General features: G+C 58.1%; 3 protein-coding genes across 4 annotated transcripts in view; all 3 read right to left on the bottom strand.

Moving 5' to 3' along the window:
• Positions 1-2,082: 2,082 nt before the first annotated feature.
• GMPPA (GDP-mannose pyrophosphorylase A) lies at positions 2,083-9,371 on the bottom strand. 2 transcript variants are annotated; one of them, XM_077748620.1, is made up of 13 exons: positions 8,688-8,989; positions 8,390-8,450; positions 8,183-8,280; positions 7,169-7,272; positions 6,702-6,888; positions 6,277-6,336; positions 4,840-4,970; positions 3,627-3,761; positions 3,432-3,529; positions 3,234-3,280; positions 2,944-3,036; positions 2,684-2,852; positions 2,083-2,367 (listed from the first exon to the last, which is right to left on the bottom strand). In XM_077748620.1, the coding sequence occupies exons 1-13, from the start codon at positions 8,721-8,723 to the stop codon at positions 2,267-2,269; spliced, it is 1,320 nt and encodes a 439-aa protein (XP_077604746.1). In that variant the 5' UTR covers positions 8,724-8,989; the 3' UTR covers positions 2,083-2,266. The 2 variants fall into 2 exon arrangements, with proteins under 2 accessions (XP_077604746.1, XP_077604747.1); XM_077748621.1 differs by lacking the exons at positions 8,183-8,280; positions 8,390-8,450; positions 8,688-8,989 and adding an exon at positions 9,327-9,371.
• Positions 9,372-9,993: 622 nt separating this feature from the next.
• Positions 9,994-11,829, bottom strand: SPEGNB (SPEG neighbor). Its single transcript, XM_077748656.1, has 4 exons — positions 11,702-11,829; positions 11,064-11,371; positions 10,397-10,538; positions 9,994-10,228 (listed from the first exon to the last, which is right to left on the bottom strand). The coding sequence occupies exons 1-4, from the start codon at positions 11,827-11,829 to the stop codon at positions 10,090-10,092; spliced, it is 717 nt and encodes a 238-aa protein (XP_077604782.1). The 3' UTR covers positions 9,994-10,089.
• A 2,793-nt stretch (positions 11,830-14,622) lies between these two features.
• LOC144218610 (striated muscle preferentially expressed protein kinase-like) overlaps positions 14,623-18,521 on the bottom strand; it is a 42,761-nt gene continuing 38,862 nt past the window's right edge. The window contains 6 exon segments of the mRNA XM_077748549.1: positions 14,623-15,331; positions 15,654-15,803; positions 16,034-16,109; positions 17,180-17,403; positions 17,490-17,729; positions 18,182-18,521. The exon segment at positions 18,182-18,521 is cut by the window's right edge and continues 84 nt beyond it. Of these exon segments, the coding sequence (XP_077604675.1) occupies positions 15,139-15,331; positions 15,654-15,803; positions 16,034-16,109; positions 17,180-17,403; positions 17,490-17,729; positions 18,182-18,521 (1,223 nt within the window). The 3' untranslated portion in view covers positions 14,623-15,138.

The following is an 18,521-nucleotide window of genomic DNA, read 5'->3' as shown; positions in this document are numbered from 1 at the left end:
GAGTAATTGCGTGTTTGTCAGTTCTCCTGTCTGCACTGGAGGGAGCGTGTGTGGTGGTGGGTGTAGCTTCGCCTCAGGAGTATGTGTCTGTTGGCAGAGGTGTCAGTGTGTCTGTCTCAGGGGTCTGGGCTCTCCTTGGCCCCCCGCCCTCCCCTTTGTGTTTTGGGGAGCGCAGCTCTGGGCACACCCAGCTGTGCTCCGTGCTGATGCGGCAGATGTGGCGGGGCCCCAGCTGTGCCTGCTTTCCGGAGAGGGGGAGGGGNCTCACCCCCACTTCCCACCCCAGCTCCCTCCATTCTCCCTTCTCAAACCCTTTGGGGGGGGCATCAGGCTCCTACTCGTACAGGGCCAACGAAGACCTAAAGGTGGTGAAGGGGGCTCCCACATCCTGAGCTCTGCCGTCAGACATGGACTGGATGCTGGGTCCCTCCCGGGGTGGACCAAGGCTGGAGGGGAGTGGAGGGCATTACAACTCCTTCCTGGACCCCCACCTCTGCCTGAGCACACACACAGCAGCCTGGTGGGAGGGGGCATGTTACAAGGATCTCAGCTACACTAGCCCCCCCAACACTTTAAACACTGACCCTTTCCCCTTCCAGTGCCTCTCCCCGCCCCCACTGGGCCTCGGAGGGGTGTCCCGGGGGCCAGGGCCTGACACAGACTTATTGGATTTCACGGTGTTTTGCTGAGAAAATAATTAAATTATCATATTTATGATGGAGCTGCTATGGCCTCTGCCAACCACTTGGAACAGAAGGGTCAGGACTGGGGGGAGGGCAGGGAAGGGACCCAGTCCCCAGCCCCATAGCCCATCTCTCTCCCGGCTCCCCCAGGGAGTTGACCCCAGGCCTAGCATAGGCATCTGCTGCTCCCTCCCAGCCCACGCTGATAATGGAAGGTCTGGGCCGGAGGCAGAGACCAGAAATGGGAAAGGGGCTGAGTCAGGCAGGCTGGAGGTCGGGATTGCTGAAACCTGGCTCCTTTCACACAGGCTCTCATACAGCCTGCCGGGCCTGAGGGCACGGGGAGGTCACCTCTAGTCCAAGTTCCCACACTTCCCTCAGCCCAGCTCTGGGGAAAGCACATCTTCCTAAGTGCCCAGCTCTGAAGCTCTGAAAGCCTGGCCTCTGTGCCAGACCCTGGTGCTGATGACAAGGCCGCCGGCACCCTGCCGCCCGCCACCCCTGCCTGCTGCCAGGACCCCCTCCTCCCTCCCACCCACGCCCTGCCCCCCCATTCTCTTTGGGTAATTAGATTCCTCTCAATTAGCAGATTACGATCATTACCAGCTCATCTGGCAACTAAGCTCCGCACCCACAGCTGGGGAAAGAGGGGGGGCACCAAGAGGTGCACATGGGGGTCACGGGCAAACGTGATAGACGGCTGCGTTTCTCTGGGGCTTCAGGAATGCGGAGAGGGCTTAGACCTCCCAAAGGGCAGAGTCAGGGTGGCGGGAGGGTGGCCAGGGCCCCTCGCCTCCCAGTACGAGGGGGACCCCACTGTGCTTCCGGCGCCAGTTTAGGTCTGTCCCACCTGCCAGGGGAGTAGGAGACAGACACCAACCAGGCCTCGGGCGGGGAGAAACCCCCACCCCGCCAAGAGGCTAGGAGCAGATGGAGCTGGCAAAGCGGAAAACTGGCTGGAGCTGGGCTGGGCCGAAACAGGAAAGCAACCACCGGGTGATCCAATCTCAGGCCTGAGGCGTCCCTGAGCCCACCACCAGCACCCCGCGCATGGCCCAACCGAAATCCTTCACCCTTCCCTTCAGAATCCTTCCACTCAGAGCCGGAGCCAGGGCCAGTGAAGAGGAACTGGGAGGCTGGCAAGCCAGCAATGCTGGAGTGCGGGTAAAGGCGGGGGCCAGGCAGGCTGGGAGCCTTGGGGGCCTTCCTCCCTAGGAGCACAGGAGGCTAAAGGCACTGGGAGGGGGAGATTTACCAGGACTCCAGATTCATTATTCATGAGCCGGCAGCGATGACTCCAATTTAAATGCTAATGTGGGGGGGGGGCCTGACTCAGCTGCCCCCCTGCTGCCCCCACCCCCACCTCCCAGCCCAGGCACAAACGGGAGTCCGTGCTGGCTCCAAGGTTCACTGGGGTTTATTAGGGAGTGAGGAGGGAGGCCGGGGAGACCGGCCACCCACGTTGCTCCTGACAAGTGAAGAGCCTGCCTGGCTTCCTCTGGTCCTTTTGGACAGAGGCCGGCCGTGCGGGCAGTAGCCTTGAGGGGGGTGGGCAGGAGTTGGGGGCCTTCTGGCAGCCCCCCTCAGAGGATGATCTGGTTGGTGAAGCTGCGGCTCAGCTCCTTGTGTGGCAGAACAATTGAGTTCAGGATGAGCACCTCAGCAGGGATCCGGACGCGGCAGCCTGCAGGGGGGAAGAGGGCACCAGGAGGAAGCCACGGGGAGGGGAGACCAGAGGCCAGGAGCTGGGGCCACTGCCATTCGGGAGGGATCCCTCCCGGCCCATCTGTGTCCTGGCCTCTTGCCCCTAGTGACTCAAATCAGGGCCTGGCACACAGCAAGCACTTGGTGAATGTTTGCTAAAGGAGTAAACACGCACGTGTATGTGCACCCACACATGCGCGTGCACACACACATGCACGTGCATGCGTGCTCCCCACAGGGCAAAGCTGTCACCGCGGAGGTTTTCCATGGCCCCCCCATCCCCTAGGAAGCCATACCTAGGATGGTGATGGCCGGCAGCAGCTTCCCATCCTTGAAGAGGCTCTCACTGTCCATGTGCGCTCTGGGGTCGTTGGGATTGGGGTCATTGGGGGTACCCTCCACACGGGCCCAGCGCCCCACAGTGCTCCCCCAGCCCACGATGGTGTGCAGAACACACGTATGCTCCTGCCAAACACAACAGTGTGNCCTGGGGGAATCACCCCCTCCCTTCCAGCCTCGGGGTGCCACGCCCTACTGCGTGTGCCCAGCCACCTACCTGCAGCGTGGCTCCATGGAGGACTATGCTCTCTCGGAGCCGCACGCCCTCGCCCACAGTCACCCCCTCCCCGATGGAGACATTGGGGCCCAGCTGTGGAGAGGAATACATACTATGAGCCCTGGAGGGCCTTGGAGAAACCCGAATCCAACCCCTTCATCATAGAACAGATGCGGGGAAGGGACCTGCTTGTGGCCACACAATGGACTGACAACATGGCGCCCAGCACTCTGCGCTCAGAAGTGCCTGGCACCACCCCACCCAGCCGGACAGCCTGGCCCACCACTTACCACAGCCGATGGGGCCACCTTGGCTGTTGGGTGGATGTAAACATTTCCTAGAAGCAGAAGAGAAGACCTGGGGGCAAATCCCTAAACCAGGGCAGGGACTGAGTCTTCACCTCTGAATCTGAGGTTGGGAGTCATGGCTCAGAGGATACAAGGGGCTGGGGTTGGGGGTAAAGATGAGGAAGGGGGCAGGCTGGGTACCTCGGATTCGTGGACCACCTGGGCTGTGCTTGGCCAGGCGTTCTGGGTGAGTGAGCTGGTACTGGCCCAGGTAGAGGCGGGAGGCATAGAGGGCTGAGCTGGAGGGGCCACGAAGTGGAAGAGGAGCTCAGGGCCCAGCAGGTGCCGGCCACCCGAAAGTCTCAACCCCCAGTCACCTCGCAGAGGCACACGTACCCTGCAGACTTGATCTGGCTCCAGATACCATCGGTGAGGTGTACATAGATCTGGCCCTGCCCAGCCAGGGCCGAGAATACATCTTGCTCCAGGCGGATGGTGCCTGCCCCCCGCCACAGGCCTGCAGAGTCCTCCCTGGCAGAGAGGAAAGGACGTGGGCATCAGTTCCCCGGCTGAGCCGGCCTGGGAGACCAACGCAGCCCCTCAGGGATAGGAATCTGAGGGAATCCCACCCCCCTTCCAGGTCTGGTCCGATCCTCTCCAACGGGATGCTTATGTCCCAGGAGACTCTGACTGCCCTTGCCCACATCACCTTCCCGCCCCTAGCTAGGGTGCTACCCCCCAGGGGATCCCCAGGCATGGACCCATACCCCATCTCTGCCCCATGTCTGAGGAATTCACCCAGACATAGCTTCCTCCCGTTTTCCTCCTCTCCTCCCTGTTCACTCCTCCAAACCCCACCTCCGGCTACCCTCCCACTCACGGGATGGAACAAAACACAGACACTCACCCCAGAGGAAGACAGCTGGTGAGGGCAGAGACAGTCACAGAAAAAGAGGGAGAGAGAGAGAGAGATGGTAGAGATGCCAGCTCAGCAGAAACAGACAGAGGCCAGGAGAGATGGAGAGAAATGCAGAGATGGATGGAAGTGAGAGACTGAGGCATGAGATGGGGGGCCAGGCGAGGAGGAGGGAGGAGTGAAGGGCAGGACCCGTGGGGGTGGGGGAAACAGGTCCTGGGCCTACAAGGATGACCTGGGGAGGAGACTGTGGCCAGCAGGACTCTGGGCACTATGCTCCGAGGGGAGCTCAGCCTGACAGAGTATGTGTCTGTGTGTGTGTGTCTCCCCCCCCAACCTCCCCGCATGTCTCCACACCCAAGCGTGTGTGCGCCCAAGTGTGTGTGTTGCCTTCTGTTCTGAAAGACATCTCTGGGACACTTAGGGCTTGAGAGAAATGGACCAGAAGGGGAGTGGGCAGGCAGTGACAGAGGAGGAACTGGGATGGATAAGGAAGAGGGACAGAATGAGGTTAGAAGGGGAGGGACTGGGAAGGCAAGGCTGGGGATGACAAGAGGAAAGGAAGAGGGAGGAGGAAGGTGAGCGGGTAGAGATGGAGCCTGCAGAGACTGGGGGGTGGGGGTGGGAGTGAGGGGGTGAGGGGGTCTAGGACGGGGTGGTACTTGGGTTACAGGGCCATGGGGCCCGCCTCACAGTTGCCCATCCTGCTGGTTACGCTGGAAGACATCCCGAAGGGGCTTCAGGGCTTCTGGGGAAAAGAGGTAGATGCCGCAGTTGATGATGTCACTAACAAAAGTGCTGGGTTTCTCCACGTAGTGCAGGACCTGGGGACAGAGCAGGCTGGGCTTGGTAGAGGAGGAGCCGCTGTCACCACCCCCTGAGACCTTCAGATCTCCAGGAGCTCCCTGCTGCCAGGGCAGTCTTCCTAAATGCAGTCAGTCACTGCCCTTCACCTTCAAGATAAGTCCCCAACTTCGTGCCTTTCCCTTCCCACTCCTCCCCACCTCCCAGCACTCTCGGAGCACAATTCAATGCCACCGCGTGCCTGCGCCTGGAATGCCCTTTCTCAGCTCTTCATCTAGAAAACCCAGCTTTCAAAACCCGGTCGACACTGCCACTGCCTCTAATCTAGTCCTGCCCCACAGTTTGCCTCTCAGGTCTGGGCACCCGTGGCCTCTGGCGACACCGCACTGAGCCACCTGTGTCATCTGCAATGTCTGAGTTGTGCCTGTGTTTCCCACTGACTGGGGGTGCCGGAGCGGCAGGGATTATATTTCTTTGGCTCAGTCTCTCTAACATCTAGCTGCTGCCTAGCATAAAACTTAAAAATCACACATATTTATGTGTATGTGTGTATGTATACGTGTGTGTGCCTGTTGAGCTGTATTTTTAATACTAAAGCTCGAGCAAATTAAAGGTCGGTGTGAAAGTCAATTGGGCTCAGGGGCCGGGAGTTTCACAAACAAGGACAGCCAGCCTCTGCTTTGCCGTTCAGACCCCTACCAGCAATGCCTTCCAGTCTCCTCCTTCCTCTATGTGGATTTAAGTCAGCTCAGAGCTTGCCTCCTTCAGGGAGCTCTCCCTGCCGCCACCCAGGCAAGGCTGGGGTGGGCCTCCTTTTGTGTTCCCATAGCACCCTGCGCATACATCAGTCAGGGCACTGACCCCAGGGAAATGAAACTCCTTAGCGCTTTGCCAATCTCTCTAGAAGGGACCAAAGACGAACAGCCAAGGGTATGCCCCACCAGTGGGACAGCCCTGGGGCCCAACTAGCGTTCTCGGGGTGCCTGGATGGTTCAGTCAGTTGAGCACCCGGCTCTTGATTTCAGCTCATGTCATGATCTCCCGGTTTGCGGGATGGAGCCCCACATCGGGCTCTGCACTGACAAGATGGCACCTGCGTGGTGGGATTCTTTCTCTCCCTCTCTCTGCCCCTCCCCCACGTGTGTGTGTGTGTGTGTGTGTGTGTGTGTGTGTGTGTGTGTATGTACACGTTCTCTCTCTCTCAAAATAAATAAATTGCTTAAAAAAAAAAAAAAACAACCAGCATTCCAGCATTCTCCAGAGGCAGAGGGGTGGGGGAATGATGACATAGAGTAAGAACCCAGCAAGCCCCCTCCCTGCTCTCACCTCGTGTGTCTGTGGATTCTCCACAATGCAGCCGTAGTTGAGGGATTGTGTCCTGTTAGCCTGAAAGACAGACACACCAAAATGACCTGCCCGCTCCCGGGCAGCAAGGTCTGTTTTCTAGCTTGCTTTCCCTCCTCTGCGGCACCTGACACGTATTTCTGCCACTGACAGGCCTTCAGCAGGGGGAGAACTGACAGCTGCCCTCCCCCTCCTTCTTTCCAGGCAGCCACAGGGCTCAGGGTCTCCACCGCCACCTCACCACCTCTGCTACTGCTGCGATTTCTCTTTCTCGCACATTTATTTCCCTCTTGCTGCTGGTTCCCACTCTCGCCCCCTGGGCTGCCCCTGCCTCCCCTACACTCTGCATTCCAGAACCTTCTCTGGATCACCCCCTTTCCACCCTCCAGCCCTTCTGGCCCCCTCACCGTGGTGCCAAGGAGCAAGAAAGGGTGAGGCTGGCGTCTGAAGGCATCCAACATAGCATTCAAAGGGAAGTCGGAGCAGACGTCGGCGTTGAGCACGAAGAAGGCCTCAGGGCCCCCAGCCAGGATCTGGTCCCGGAAATGGTAGAGACCACCCCCTGTGCCCAGGGGTGCAAATTCCTGCAGGTACCTGTCCCCAGGGACCCCAGAGCCAGCTCTGGTGAGATCAAAGGGAGGCAGATAACCTGAGCCTGGCATCTGACCCCTTCTGCGCCCAGGAGTACACCTGCCTAAGGCCAACATACTCAGGGATTCCGAGAGGCCCAAACAAGAAACCTCCCAGTATAGAAGGGTGAAGTCTGGTCAACACCGACTCGACCCACTCACAAGCACTCTGTGGCCTAGGTCACCGTCCCCCACCCCCATACGGCACATGTGCCCACCCCCATATGGCACGTGTGCCCAAACACCTGATGGGAAGGTTAAACTCCTGCTGGGCAGCCTCTAGAAACCGGGTAAGGGGCTCATCAGGTTGGTAGAAACCAATGAGCAGAATCTCCTGCATCCCAGGGACCTGAGAACAAGCGGAAAAAGAAAAAATCTGATGGGAGGGAATGTTGGGGGATCCTCTGGAACTGTCCCAGGGTCCAGAGACCACAGTTCTTGGTCTCTGCTGTGGGGCCCCTGGGCACTCATTTTACCTCTCTGGCCTGATTTCTCCTCCAGACAAAACGGAAGTTAGAGGAAGTCTGCCCCTTGGTCGTTCAATCTTTTATTATTTTATTATTCCCCCCACCCCAATCCCGCATCTGAGGATCAATCACACTAGGAAAGATTCTGCCCACCAGGTTGCATGAAATGATAATCCTTTCATTTCCCCCCATATTTATTATCTGACAATCTGAGCATGAGATCAGCATGAGATAAGGGTGCCATTTATCAAGTGCCTACTTTGTTCGAGGCACTTTACCAACCTCATCTCTAAGCTCTGTCACCCCACAAAGTAGGTTTAATCACCCCATTTGACAAATAAGGAAACCAAGGCTCACGAAGCGGGGGGGGGGAAATTTACTCAAGTCCTGAGAGCAGGCAGAGACTGGATTCGGATAAAACCCTGCCATTCCCAATGCCAAAAGCAAGACAGAAATTAGCTCCAGAGTGAGCAAGGGTTTGAGTGCCGTCATTAAGGTTCCTCACGCTACAGCTTTAAATGGTCTCTAAGATTCCTGCGTGTTCTCACACTCCATGCTTTAAAAATAGGAGTGAAATCTAAACAAGAAGAGGCCAGATGAGAGACCAGATTAGGAAGGACAGCAGGGCAGTTGCACTGCATAACTTCGAGGGACACCGTTCACACTGTCATTTGTAAGTGGTAGTCCTTGGAGCAAAGCCTGGTGGGAACAGGATGTGATTGGAAAGGGGGACATACAACATGAAGGAGATGAGCAGGAAGTGAGGTGGGAGTGGGGAGCCTCTGGGGTTACCTGGGCACAAGCCTCAATGTGGTGCTGGATCATAGGGACCCCTGCCACTGGAAACAGGGGTTTGGGCACCTCAAAAGACAAAGGCCTGAAGCGAGTCCCTGAGGGAGGAGAGAGAAGCCCATTTCAGCTTCCTGCCTCCCTCCCTCGGTCTCTGCTCCACCAACCGCTCCAGCCCAACCTCCCTACTCCTTTCCCGGGGCTCCTCACCCTTTTGAGGGCCTCCGATCAGGATCACAGCTTTCAGCATGATGGCAATTGCTACTGAAACCTCAAACCCCAACAGAGAAATCAGGTTCAGATCTCACACCCCAAGCCAAGAACCCCACTCACATCCCAAGCAAACCCCAAACCCCAAATAGCCTTCTCACAGGATGTAAATCCAAAATTCAATGTAGTCTTTCCCTGGACACAACACGTCACAAGTCCCATACATGTCAAATCCAACCCAGATTCCAATTGACCTTAAAACCCCGCTGTGGTTTCTCCTAAATCCTGAAATTCACACCTTGCAGTTTGATCCAACAGGCTTCTCTGTGGCCATAAACAAATTTAGCTAACTAAGAAACTCAGTAATAGACCTCTTAGACCCCAAACCTCGAACCCGAAGCCCCAAACCCAATGATTTCCAGTTGTTACATTCTTATGTTGGACACGTTAAGCCCTGAATCCCAAGAGTGAACCCTGAATACTGAATCTCAAATCCTGAGTATGCCCTAGATATTTAACTGCAATCCTAAGAGTAAATCCCTAGAAATAAGGTAACACTGATCCGCATCTGATGAATCCCAAGTACGTGCAAAAACCCTCTATATGCTGAACTTGAATCCTAAGACTAACCTCTAGGTGATAAATCCCGAAACAAAAGACATTACTTCCTTGGCATCTCAAACACGGAATCTACTACCCCCTGAGTCCCAATACTGGCGACAGGGGTTGAAACTGGATTCGGAGGATTGACTGCTGACCCTCTGAACCCTACAACTGACTCTGTCTAACAAACCCTAGCCTTGCGTAGCCAGCGGTTGCGGGGCTAACACAAGAGCAGACCTCCGAAAGGCCAGCCGGGACCTCCGCGCAGCCCTCGGTCTAGGGGCGGTCCTCTTCCCGCTACCCCTTTTGCCACCCCTCCATCAGCTCCCTTTACCACTACTAGGTCCCTTTATTCCAGTTCTGCTGCCAGCTATCGCTTGCTCCTTCCGCGCACGTGTCTTCTCGCAACTCGCGAGAACTCCTTCGCGGAGTATGCCGGGAGTAGTAGTTCTTAAGATCTTCCCTGCCATAGCCCTCCCCTTTACCCCTCCGCTTCTATGAAAGAGGAGGGAGGTGGGATTAATGGGAGGAGAAGGGGCGCGGCCAAGGGATCAGGGGCGTGACTAAAGAGAAGGGTGGGGCCTAAGAGGCAGAGGCTGGAAGCTAAGATTAGGACCCCGAACTGTCCAGGAATGGGCCCAGCAGTAGCCGCCAAAGCAGAGAACAGGATCGCGGAGAGGCGGGGCTAGAGACGAGAGGGGGTGTGGCCAGCCTTGAGATGGGCGTGGCGAGAGCCTCCAGCCGCCGCGAGTGGGTGGGGCTTGAGGCACTCAGAAAAAGAGAAGGCGGAGTCATAAGCTCCTCCGACTGTCCGGCTGGGAAGGGAAGGAGCTTCGCACTGCGAGAGAAAGCTTGTCTCGGATTTACAGTCTGTAAAATAAAGCACTGGGCCAGTCACTCTCCCAACATTCTGACACCTTGGTGTGTGAGTCTGGAGTAAGCGTGGGTGCGAGTGCAGGGATAAAGAAACGGCGTCTCCAAAGAACAGAACGTGCGGAGGGTCAGAGAGAGCCGCTTTATTAAGCAAGATGGAGGAGGGTTGTCGGTCCCACCCACCCCGGGGCTTGGAGCCAGGGCGAAATGTCCGAGCGTTCCTTTCAGGCCACGTCCACGCGAGCGAAGCTCTGGTCCATGCCCAGGCTGTTCTCCACGTACACCTCGTACTTGCCGCTGTCCTCGGGCGTGGCCCGGCGGATGGTCAGAGTCGTGGTGGTACTGCCGATCTCGAAGAACACCCTGGCGGGGAGAGCGGGAGTGGGGAGGGCGGGCCGCGGTCAGGTTACGCGCGCCCGGGGCCGGGCTGGTTAGCCAGCTCTGGCGCTCGCCCCGCGTCCCCCGCCCCCGGCCCACTCCCGCCAGTTTTCTGGGTCCCGTTTCGCCCCAGCGGCGGGTCCCCGCCCTCGCCTGTCATCCTCCTCGATGTCCTCCCCGTCCTTGGTCCAGCCGACGTCGGGCGCAGGCTCTCCCATGATCTCCGCAGTCAGCGTCACCGTGGCGCCTTTGCGCGCCTTAGTGTTGTCCGGTCCCTTTTGAATCTTCGCAGGGACTAGAAGAGAAAGGGCATGCGACCTCACCTAGGGGTGAGGCGGAGCAGGGCCATCACCTCCCCAGATAATACCCGGCACTAAATACGAGATGGATTTAAACTCGCAGTGTGACTTTGGGTAAGTCTGTAGCCTCTCTGCGGCCTCATCTCCCCAAGCTGTTAAACCCGGCTAGTAGCTGCCGGTTCAACTTCCCACGGTGGGAATGGAGGATCAAAAGAGATACTACGAGTGAAAGCCCGGGGATGTTTACACTTCTCGGTGCCTGGGATACAGCTCCGGGTAGTGGAAATTGCCCTCGGTTGGAGCTCGAAGACCTGAGCCCTAACGCTGGTTCTGCCTCTGGCTCAATGTGACCTTGGGGCCCTCGTGTGGAGTGATTGAAGCCCACTGCAGACCTCTCCGTCTGGGTGGGAAGGGCTCCTGAAGCAGGCTGCGCCCCCAACCCTACCGGGACTCCGTAAGCCCAACGGATCACGCGCCGCTGGACGCATTGCGCCGCGTGGTGGCTCCCGGGGCGCGCTTACCTTCCACCATGATGCGCGCCGAGTCAGAGCACTGGCCGAAGGGGTTGGTTACGTTGATGCTGTACTGGCCCAGGTCGGCCAGCTCGCCGTCGCGCACCACCAGGGCGACCACGTCAGGGTCCTCGAAGACGTAACGGTACTTGGGCCCGTCGCGCAGCTCCTTGCCGTCCTTACTCCAGCGGATGAATGGGTCCGGAAACGCCGAAATGCGGCATGTCAGCTTGGCCGCGCTGCCCTCGATCAGCACCACGTCCTTCAGTGGCTCCAGCACCCGTGGTGGCCCCTTCTCGCGAAGTTCCTTCCGGGACCTGTGAGAGAGCCGGCTCAGGGCCCAGAGCCCCCACGACGCGGGTCTGGACCGCCGGCACCAAGTCCCTTGCCCCCTGCCCCCTCCCCACTCGGTCCACTAGAACTTTAAATGTGGGGGTGGGTTCGGAGGGAGCCTGCTCTTGGGGTGTTATCCTGATGAACTGATTTATTCTTGTCTGTCACCGTGCCACACCTCACTAACCGCTCTCCTCTAAGTCCAGTGACCCCAGCGGTCTCTAACACTGTGCTCAGCTTCCATCCCCCACGCAGCAGGGCTCTTTCTGCAACTCCAGCTCCCTTCCTCCTGAGGGTTCTGGGCTCCCCCTCACCTGTGGCCCCGGTAAGAGGCTTGGATGCGAATGGCTGCGCGCTGGACCTGGGGGTCGTTGATATCCAGGGTACATCCCGGAGGCGGGGCCGCAGCCGCTGGTTTTTTGGCGGGAGCTGCTTTGGACATCTGGGGAGCGCGAAACAAACGTGAGGTCTAGGCTGACACAGAGAATTTGACTTTCAGCCTTTCCCCTGTCAGTTCAGAACATTCTCGGGGATGGGAGTGTCTGGGCTGGACTGAGGATGGGGACTCACCGTGGGCGGGTCGACTTCAGGACTTGGGTCGACTAGTTGGGTAGGAGGTGGGACAGAGCCCTTCTGGAAGGCACAGTAGGGGCACGAGCAGGTGCTCAGCTGAGGGCCACGGTTTTATACATCGCTCCCCTCCTTGCCTTGTTTGGCGTGGTTGCCCCAAGCCCCCCGGGGACCCCAACCCCGCCCACTGACCCAAGCTGGCTCCTTATTTAGCCTGAGGATGTGTTGGGATGCTGGCTCAGCCCCTGGGGCAGGCCCCGGGGAGGAAACCCGAGCAGCTCTGGGGTGCGCTTCATGTCAGCACCTGGACAGCTGGGCAGCTGGATGCGGCCCCATCCCTTCCCAGGGCAGGGGGTGACCATCCCACTCCTGGGAGGACCAGATGAGGGCCCAGGCTGACAAGAGATTCAGCTCCCAGCTGGGGCAGCTTTACACTCTGGTCAGTCCCCAGACAGACAACATGCCCTTCCCAGGACACTGGGCATGAGTGTTTGTGGGGGTGTCCCTGAATGAAGCTAGAGTAGCGGGGTACTTCACTGTCCATCCAGCCAATTATGAGAGGGCAGTGTGGCTGTCAGGACCAATCTGGAACACTTACTCCCTTGGCCCTGGGAGTCTAGGGTTGGCATTTCCGCACTGTGCCCCCTGGCGGTCAGCTGAGATAAACCTAGAGGGAACGGTAAAGATTTTTGAGAACAGCACCCCCTTCTACCACCCCAGTCCCACTCACTTCCTTCCATGTGACGTGACAGGGTCTGGCTGGGACCCTGGGTCCCACTGCACTGTCCAGGGAGATTGGCATTAATGCCGATTCCCCAATTCTAGGTCTGCCCAAGCCCCTTTTAGGGTCATAAACGAGTGCATAGGGGCATCAGACAGCTTGGGTGAAAAGGGTTCAATTAACCCTGCTGGCACTTGCCTGGAGTCCAGTCTACCCAGCCCAGGGCACCAGGTAGAACGTTGCTTCCACTCATTGTAACTGCCCGCCCAGGTGTGGAGCACTGTCACCTTTTGATCAGAGCAATTTTGACACAGCTCTGCTGACATAAATTACCTTTGCTCCTCCGGGTTTGGAACAAGCAGTTCACATGCCATTTTCAATGGAGATGGGAAGGGAACTCAAGATCAGAGTGGGGACGGGAGAGGAATTTTACCATTTGTCAAGATATGAGTTCAGGCACCTCATTTTTGTATGAAAACACTTGCAGTGAGTAGGGGATTAAAGACTCTCACAGGCAAACTGTATATCTTCATTGCAAAAATGACAGGTGGGCAAGACATCTCTGTAGTCCCTTCCAGCTGGCTTGAACATCCTGTTATTTTATGATGATGGGACTTGCCTCTTCTCTGGGGTTCCTGAGAAGCCAGAGAGGCTGGGCTGGGCGAAAGGTTGTTTAGGGCACAGGCAAAGGGCCCCCATCCGCAGTCAGCAACACACCAGTGCTACCTCTCTCTGCTCATGATGGGAGGAGACTTTAATTCCTTTCACTCTGCCGAGAACAGAGTTTCCAAGGTAGGGAGGAGGTGGGAAACAGCCTCCCTGGATACAAGAAGAACTGGCTCCTTCCTCCCCCTTCAGCTCTGGGCAGAGCAGCTCAGTTCTAGGACCCAGTGATCATTCTGCAGTGTTCCAGGGGAGCAGCTAAGGTCAAGGGGCCTCAGCACCCATCAGACTCTCTCACATGCCACGGGGACAAGAAGATCCAGGTTGATGTGCCCCTTGGCTCTAGGAAGATGCTCATCTGTGGCCCTATCTCAGCAGCCACGCTGGCCACAGCCTGTGCAGCTGGCACCCCACGTGCCCGATTGGTGCTCTAGCACAAAAGCACAGAGCTGGAGCGTGTCCTGGTTTCCTCTGTGGCATTTCATACCATTGTCACGATCTTGCCAATTATCCTGATGAAACCCCTTCTGTTCCAGGGGTCGGGACGAGCTGGCCTGTCTCCTGGGCAGAGTGAATGAGGCCAAGCCAGCCCCGGGGATGTGGGCTGGTACATTCCAGAGCCCAGTATCCTCCCAGGGGCAGTGAGGTAATATGGGAGAAGAGATGGGGGCCACCAGAGTCTGGTTAGATGGTGGTGGTAGGGAGTCAGTGGTCCTGCCAGGATTCCAGAAACTTCAGAAGGAGAGGCAGAACAAGGGAAAGATGAGGGGCCAGGAGGGTCAGGGTCAGGAGCCATGGTCCTAAGATGCTAGATGTCCTACCACGGCTCTCACTGGCCAAGAGCAGGCTGAAATGCCCCTGTCCCAACAGCCCCAGCACACTGTCCCCCCAGTCATCCCTCCCCATTGACCACACATAGGTCCTGCTGCTTGCCGTTTTTATTTTCCTTGTGACAGACAGACAGACAGCTGCACAGACAGCTGGACGGCTGGGGGGATGGTCAGGACAACACGGGCAATAGGAATTGGATAGAAGGGAAATTTCATAAAAGTCAATAAATAAATAAATATGAATGGGAAGAAGGGTGAAGGCCACAGAGGGGCAGCGGGGACATCCTCGGGCCAGCAGAATGCTCTCAGCTGCATCCACAGGGAGCACTGGCTCTGATAATCACTGCCTCTAGGCCCCAGCACTCCCGGTTCTCCTTCTGGGATGCTGGCAGCTGGCCCACTCCAGCCCACCCCACCTGAGTCCCCTCCTCTCCCTCCCCCACTTCGCTGCCCTCCCTCACATGCTGGCTCTGGCTCCCTAGCACTGTCTCCATATCCTGTCCCTGTTCCACCAACACTCAACTTCCAGCCCATGGCCCTGACACGCTGGGCTCCTTCCGCTTCCTCCTCTCCAGCTATTCACACCCTGCTCAGTTGGTGTCCCCCCGCTGGCTGCATTGTCTCTACCCCTAGAACCTTCCTAGAGTCTCCTCTCCTTGTCCCTTGGCTTCTTTTCCTTGTCTCTTATCCATTCCCTTCTTGCCCCTCTTCCTGCTTCCCTGCCCCTGCGCCCCCACCCCTGCCCAGCCTGGCCCATGGGTCTGCCCCTCTGGCTCTGGCCGGGGTGGCATCGGCAAAGCCCGGGGCCTCTCTCCCTCCAGGTCCGTGAGGTAATAGCCCGGCTGGATGTTGCTACTGCTGGTGTCCGAAGCCCTGGGCCCACCCGGCTCGGCATGGGCCCTGGAATGTCCCGTGGCCTCAGTGGAACCCCGAGCTGAAGCCCGAGGCCAGGCTGTGGTCCGAGCCGCTAGGGGCTGCCTGGGTAGGAGCGGAGCAGCACCTTGTGACGGGTGGCAGCCTCGGCCCGGCGGCGCCGCTGCTCGCCCAGAAACTCCTTGAGCCGGTTGGTGGTGAAGGTGAGCGTCTGGCGGCGCAGCTTCATCAGGTAGGCATCCTGCAGCCACGGGTGGGCCAGGCAGTCCTGCAGGGAGGGCCGGCTCCTGCCAGGCCAGCCGGGGATGGGGACGGTGAGCCTGGAAGGCTCCCCACTCCCGCAGCCCCAAGTCCCAGTCCTGGATTCCCATCCCTAAGTGAGCCGACTATGGGGCTCGGTTTCCCCAGCTCTGGAACGGGGATGGTGATTCTGCCTACCTCACTGGCTTACAGGCACCAGGGGTGGGGAAAACAACCATTTAGTAGTAGCAGTGTGTGAGCAGTGGCCGGGGAGGAACTGGGGGGGCTTTGGCTCGGGCTTGGCTGGGGTGGTCTGAGGCCCCGGGGCAGGTGATGCCGGGAGGGTTGGCGATTGTGGGGCCTACTCACCAGGGATGTACGGAGAGGACCTTCCGCAAGAAGAGCGTGGCGCTCTGGGAGGTGTTAGGGTACAGCTGGAAGGCATCAAAGCGGCCCCCCATTATCCGAGCCTCTGTTTCCTGGGGGTCTGGCTCATAGAACGGGGAGCGTCCACTGAGCCTGTTGTGGAGACAGTCCCGCTGACCCATGTGGACCAAAGGTCAGTTCACAGTCCCAGGGGGAACGTTAGCGTGGGGGTTCAGAGGGGCACAGTGCTCAGAGGTAGGTCTACTGGGCCTGGGCTGGGCGTGTACATGGGTGTGCTGGGCGTGTACACGGGTGTGCTGGGGAGGCTGTGAGTGGTGGGGAGGGATGGAAGCGGAAGGTGGGTCCCAGCCAGGGGCACTCACATGATGTAGGTGAGCACACCAGCTCCCCAGATGTCCGTGGCGGAACCGATGGGTTCTCCCTTCACCATCTCAGGAGCTGACAGGGGACAGAGGCCAAGCTGAACCAGCTTCCTGATGGCAGGGGAGCGGGAGAGACAAGGGAGGCCCCTGGGGGCTCGAGGAGCAGGACAACGCCCAGGTCACAGACCATGGGTACAACCAGAGCTGCAGGCCCTGGATCCAGCGGGTAGGACAGGAGTGGGGGTGGCCCCCCAGCGGAGATGCGGGCCCCCTGAGGAATCGGCCTAGGTACTGAATGGTGGGGTCCCCAGAACTGCAGGGGAACCAGACACCAGGGCCACTAGCTCCCTCGGATCAGCCCTGAGGTAGGGCGCCCATTCACAAAAAGCGTGGCCAACACCGAGGTTAAGAGCCTTTGAAATCAGCCAGGCTGGCTCTACTCCCAGGCCTGTCCCTTCTAGCCATGGGACATTGGCAACGTACTAAACCTGTCTGGCTCTCCATTTCCTCCTCTGTAAAGCGTGGCTTGTAGACTAGCTCCAAGGAATAGAGAAAACGAACATAAAGTATTTAGTAGGCAGCTAAATGGTAGCTGGTTTACCTTATTTATATATATTAATAATTGATCTCCTCTCGAGTCCAGTTTTACCAAATCCTGGCTCTCCCATTTATAAACTGTCTGATACCAGACAAATACTTAACCTCACGGCACCTCTGTTTCATCTGTAAAACGGGGGCAATGTTATGCCAATCTCTAGGGCTACCAAAAATATAATCCATGGGGGTGACTGGGAGGCTCAGTCAATTAAGCGGCTGACTCTTGGTTTCGGCTCAGGTCATGACCCCACGGTTTGTCAGTTCGAGTCCTGCGTCGGGCTCTGTGCTGCAGAGACTGCTTAGGATTCTCTCTCTCTCTCTCTCTCTCTGCCCCTCCCTAACCCATGCTCGTTTGCACACTCTCTCTGTTTCTCAGAATAAATAAAGATAAAAAAAGAAAAGAAAAGAGAAAATCCATGGAAAGGACTGAATTCATTGCTCACATACAGTAAGCATTTGATAATGGCACACATGTGAGTGAAGCGGAGGGAGCCCTGGTTTCCACCCCTTGGGTAGCACCCCAACCCTTGGCTGGCATGGCGCCCTCACCCATGAACTCCAGCGTGCCTGTGCGGTGGCCCAGGGGCCGCAGGGCCTGGGGGTTGTAGGGCTGGGCACTGCCGAAGTCCACAATCTTGAGGGCGTTGTCAGGGGCCAGCAGCAGGTTGTCGGGCTTGATGTCCAGGTGCAGCACGTGGCGGCCGTGGAGGTAGTCCAGGCCTTGTAGCAGCTGCACCACATAGGTGGCCACGTCGTCCTCTGAATATCGGAACCTGGGGTGGGGGGGTGGAGCAGCTGACATCCCAGCTCAGCTCCCCACCCCCCACCGACTCCCTGCTCCCCCAGGACGCCCAGGTACCTGTCGCTGAGCCCACAGAGGAGTTCCCGGTTCCCGCAGCTCTCAGCGATGAGCACGAGGTAACGCGGCGTGATGTAGGCCTCGTGCAGGGACATAAGCCGCTCATGGTGCAGTGTCCGCAGCACCTCATATTCCTGCAGGACGCGCCGCTTGCCCTCAGCCGCATAGGGCACGATCTTGGCCACGAACGTCCGCCCGGTGGCATTCTCTCGGCACGCACGCACTACACCGAAGCGGCCCCTATGTATGGGGGGACACCACGTGCTCAGAGGAAAGGAGGTGGGGGGAGCAGGGACCCCCTGGCAGCAAGTACACAGCAGTTCGGAGCGTGGCCTCTGAAGTTCAATCCCAGGAACCTGGGTTGGAGTCTCAGCTCTGCAACTTCACTGTCTCTGTGCCTCAGGAAAATCCTATAACCTCTCCAACCTCAGTTTTCTTAGCTGTGAAATGGCTGATGATAATAATGTACTTTCTCTGTGTCTCTCAGGGTCATGAAGATTAAATGGCATCCTGTGGTTAAAGAGCTTAGCACAGTGCCTGGCAGAGACCATCTGAGTTTACTATGCCAGGCACCCAGATCTCAGTCCCTCCCCACTCCTGCCCTGGGCAACCTGATCTTTCCACATTACTCTGTTCCCTGCATCCCGCCCACTCGCCCCTCTGTCCTCTGTCCCTTCCCCGGACCCACTTGCCTGGCTTTCTCCTCTAGGAAGGTGTAGGGTTTCTGAGGGAGCCCCTGTCGAAGAAGAGTGGTGCCCTCCGGCCCAGGAGAGCTGGGGGGACCGCCCACAGGGGAGGTGACTGCCTCCCTGGCCGGGCTGAGGCTTCTCNTGAGCATAAACAGGGGAGTAGAGGAAGACGCTGGTTTAACCCCTTGAGGGGTGGAGGCTGGGCTTGGGGTCCCAGTATCGGGGACGGAAGACTTGGGCTCACTTGGGGTGGCCTGGGCACTGGGTGGCGTGGGCTCTGCTTGCTGGGCAGCCTGCAGGCCCCTGTGCTTTCTTGGGGGGGTTTGGGGAGGAGGACCCAGGG

The sequence above is a fragment of the Crocuta crocuta genome, unplaced genomic scaffold, assembly GCF_008692635.1.
Source record: "Crocuta crocuta isolate KB4526 unplaced genomic scaffold, BGI_CrCroc_1.0 scaffold229, whole genome shotgun sequence".
Lineage (NCBI taxonomy): Eukaryota > Metazoa > Chordata > Mammalia > Carnivora > Hyaenidae > Crocuta > Crocuta crocuta.
Note: the sequence above shows the minus strand (reverse complement) of the source record. Positions and strands in the feature narration are given on the sequence as shown.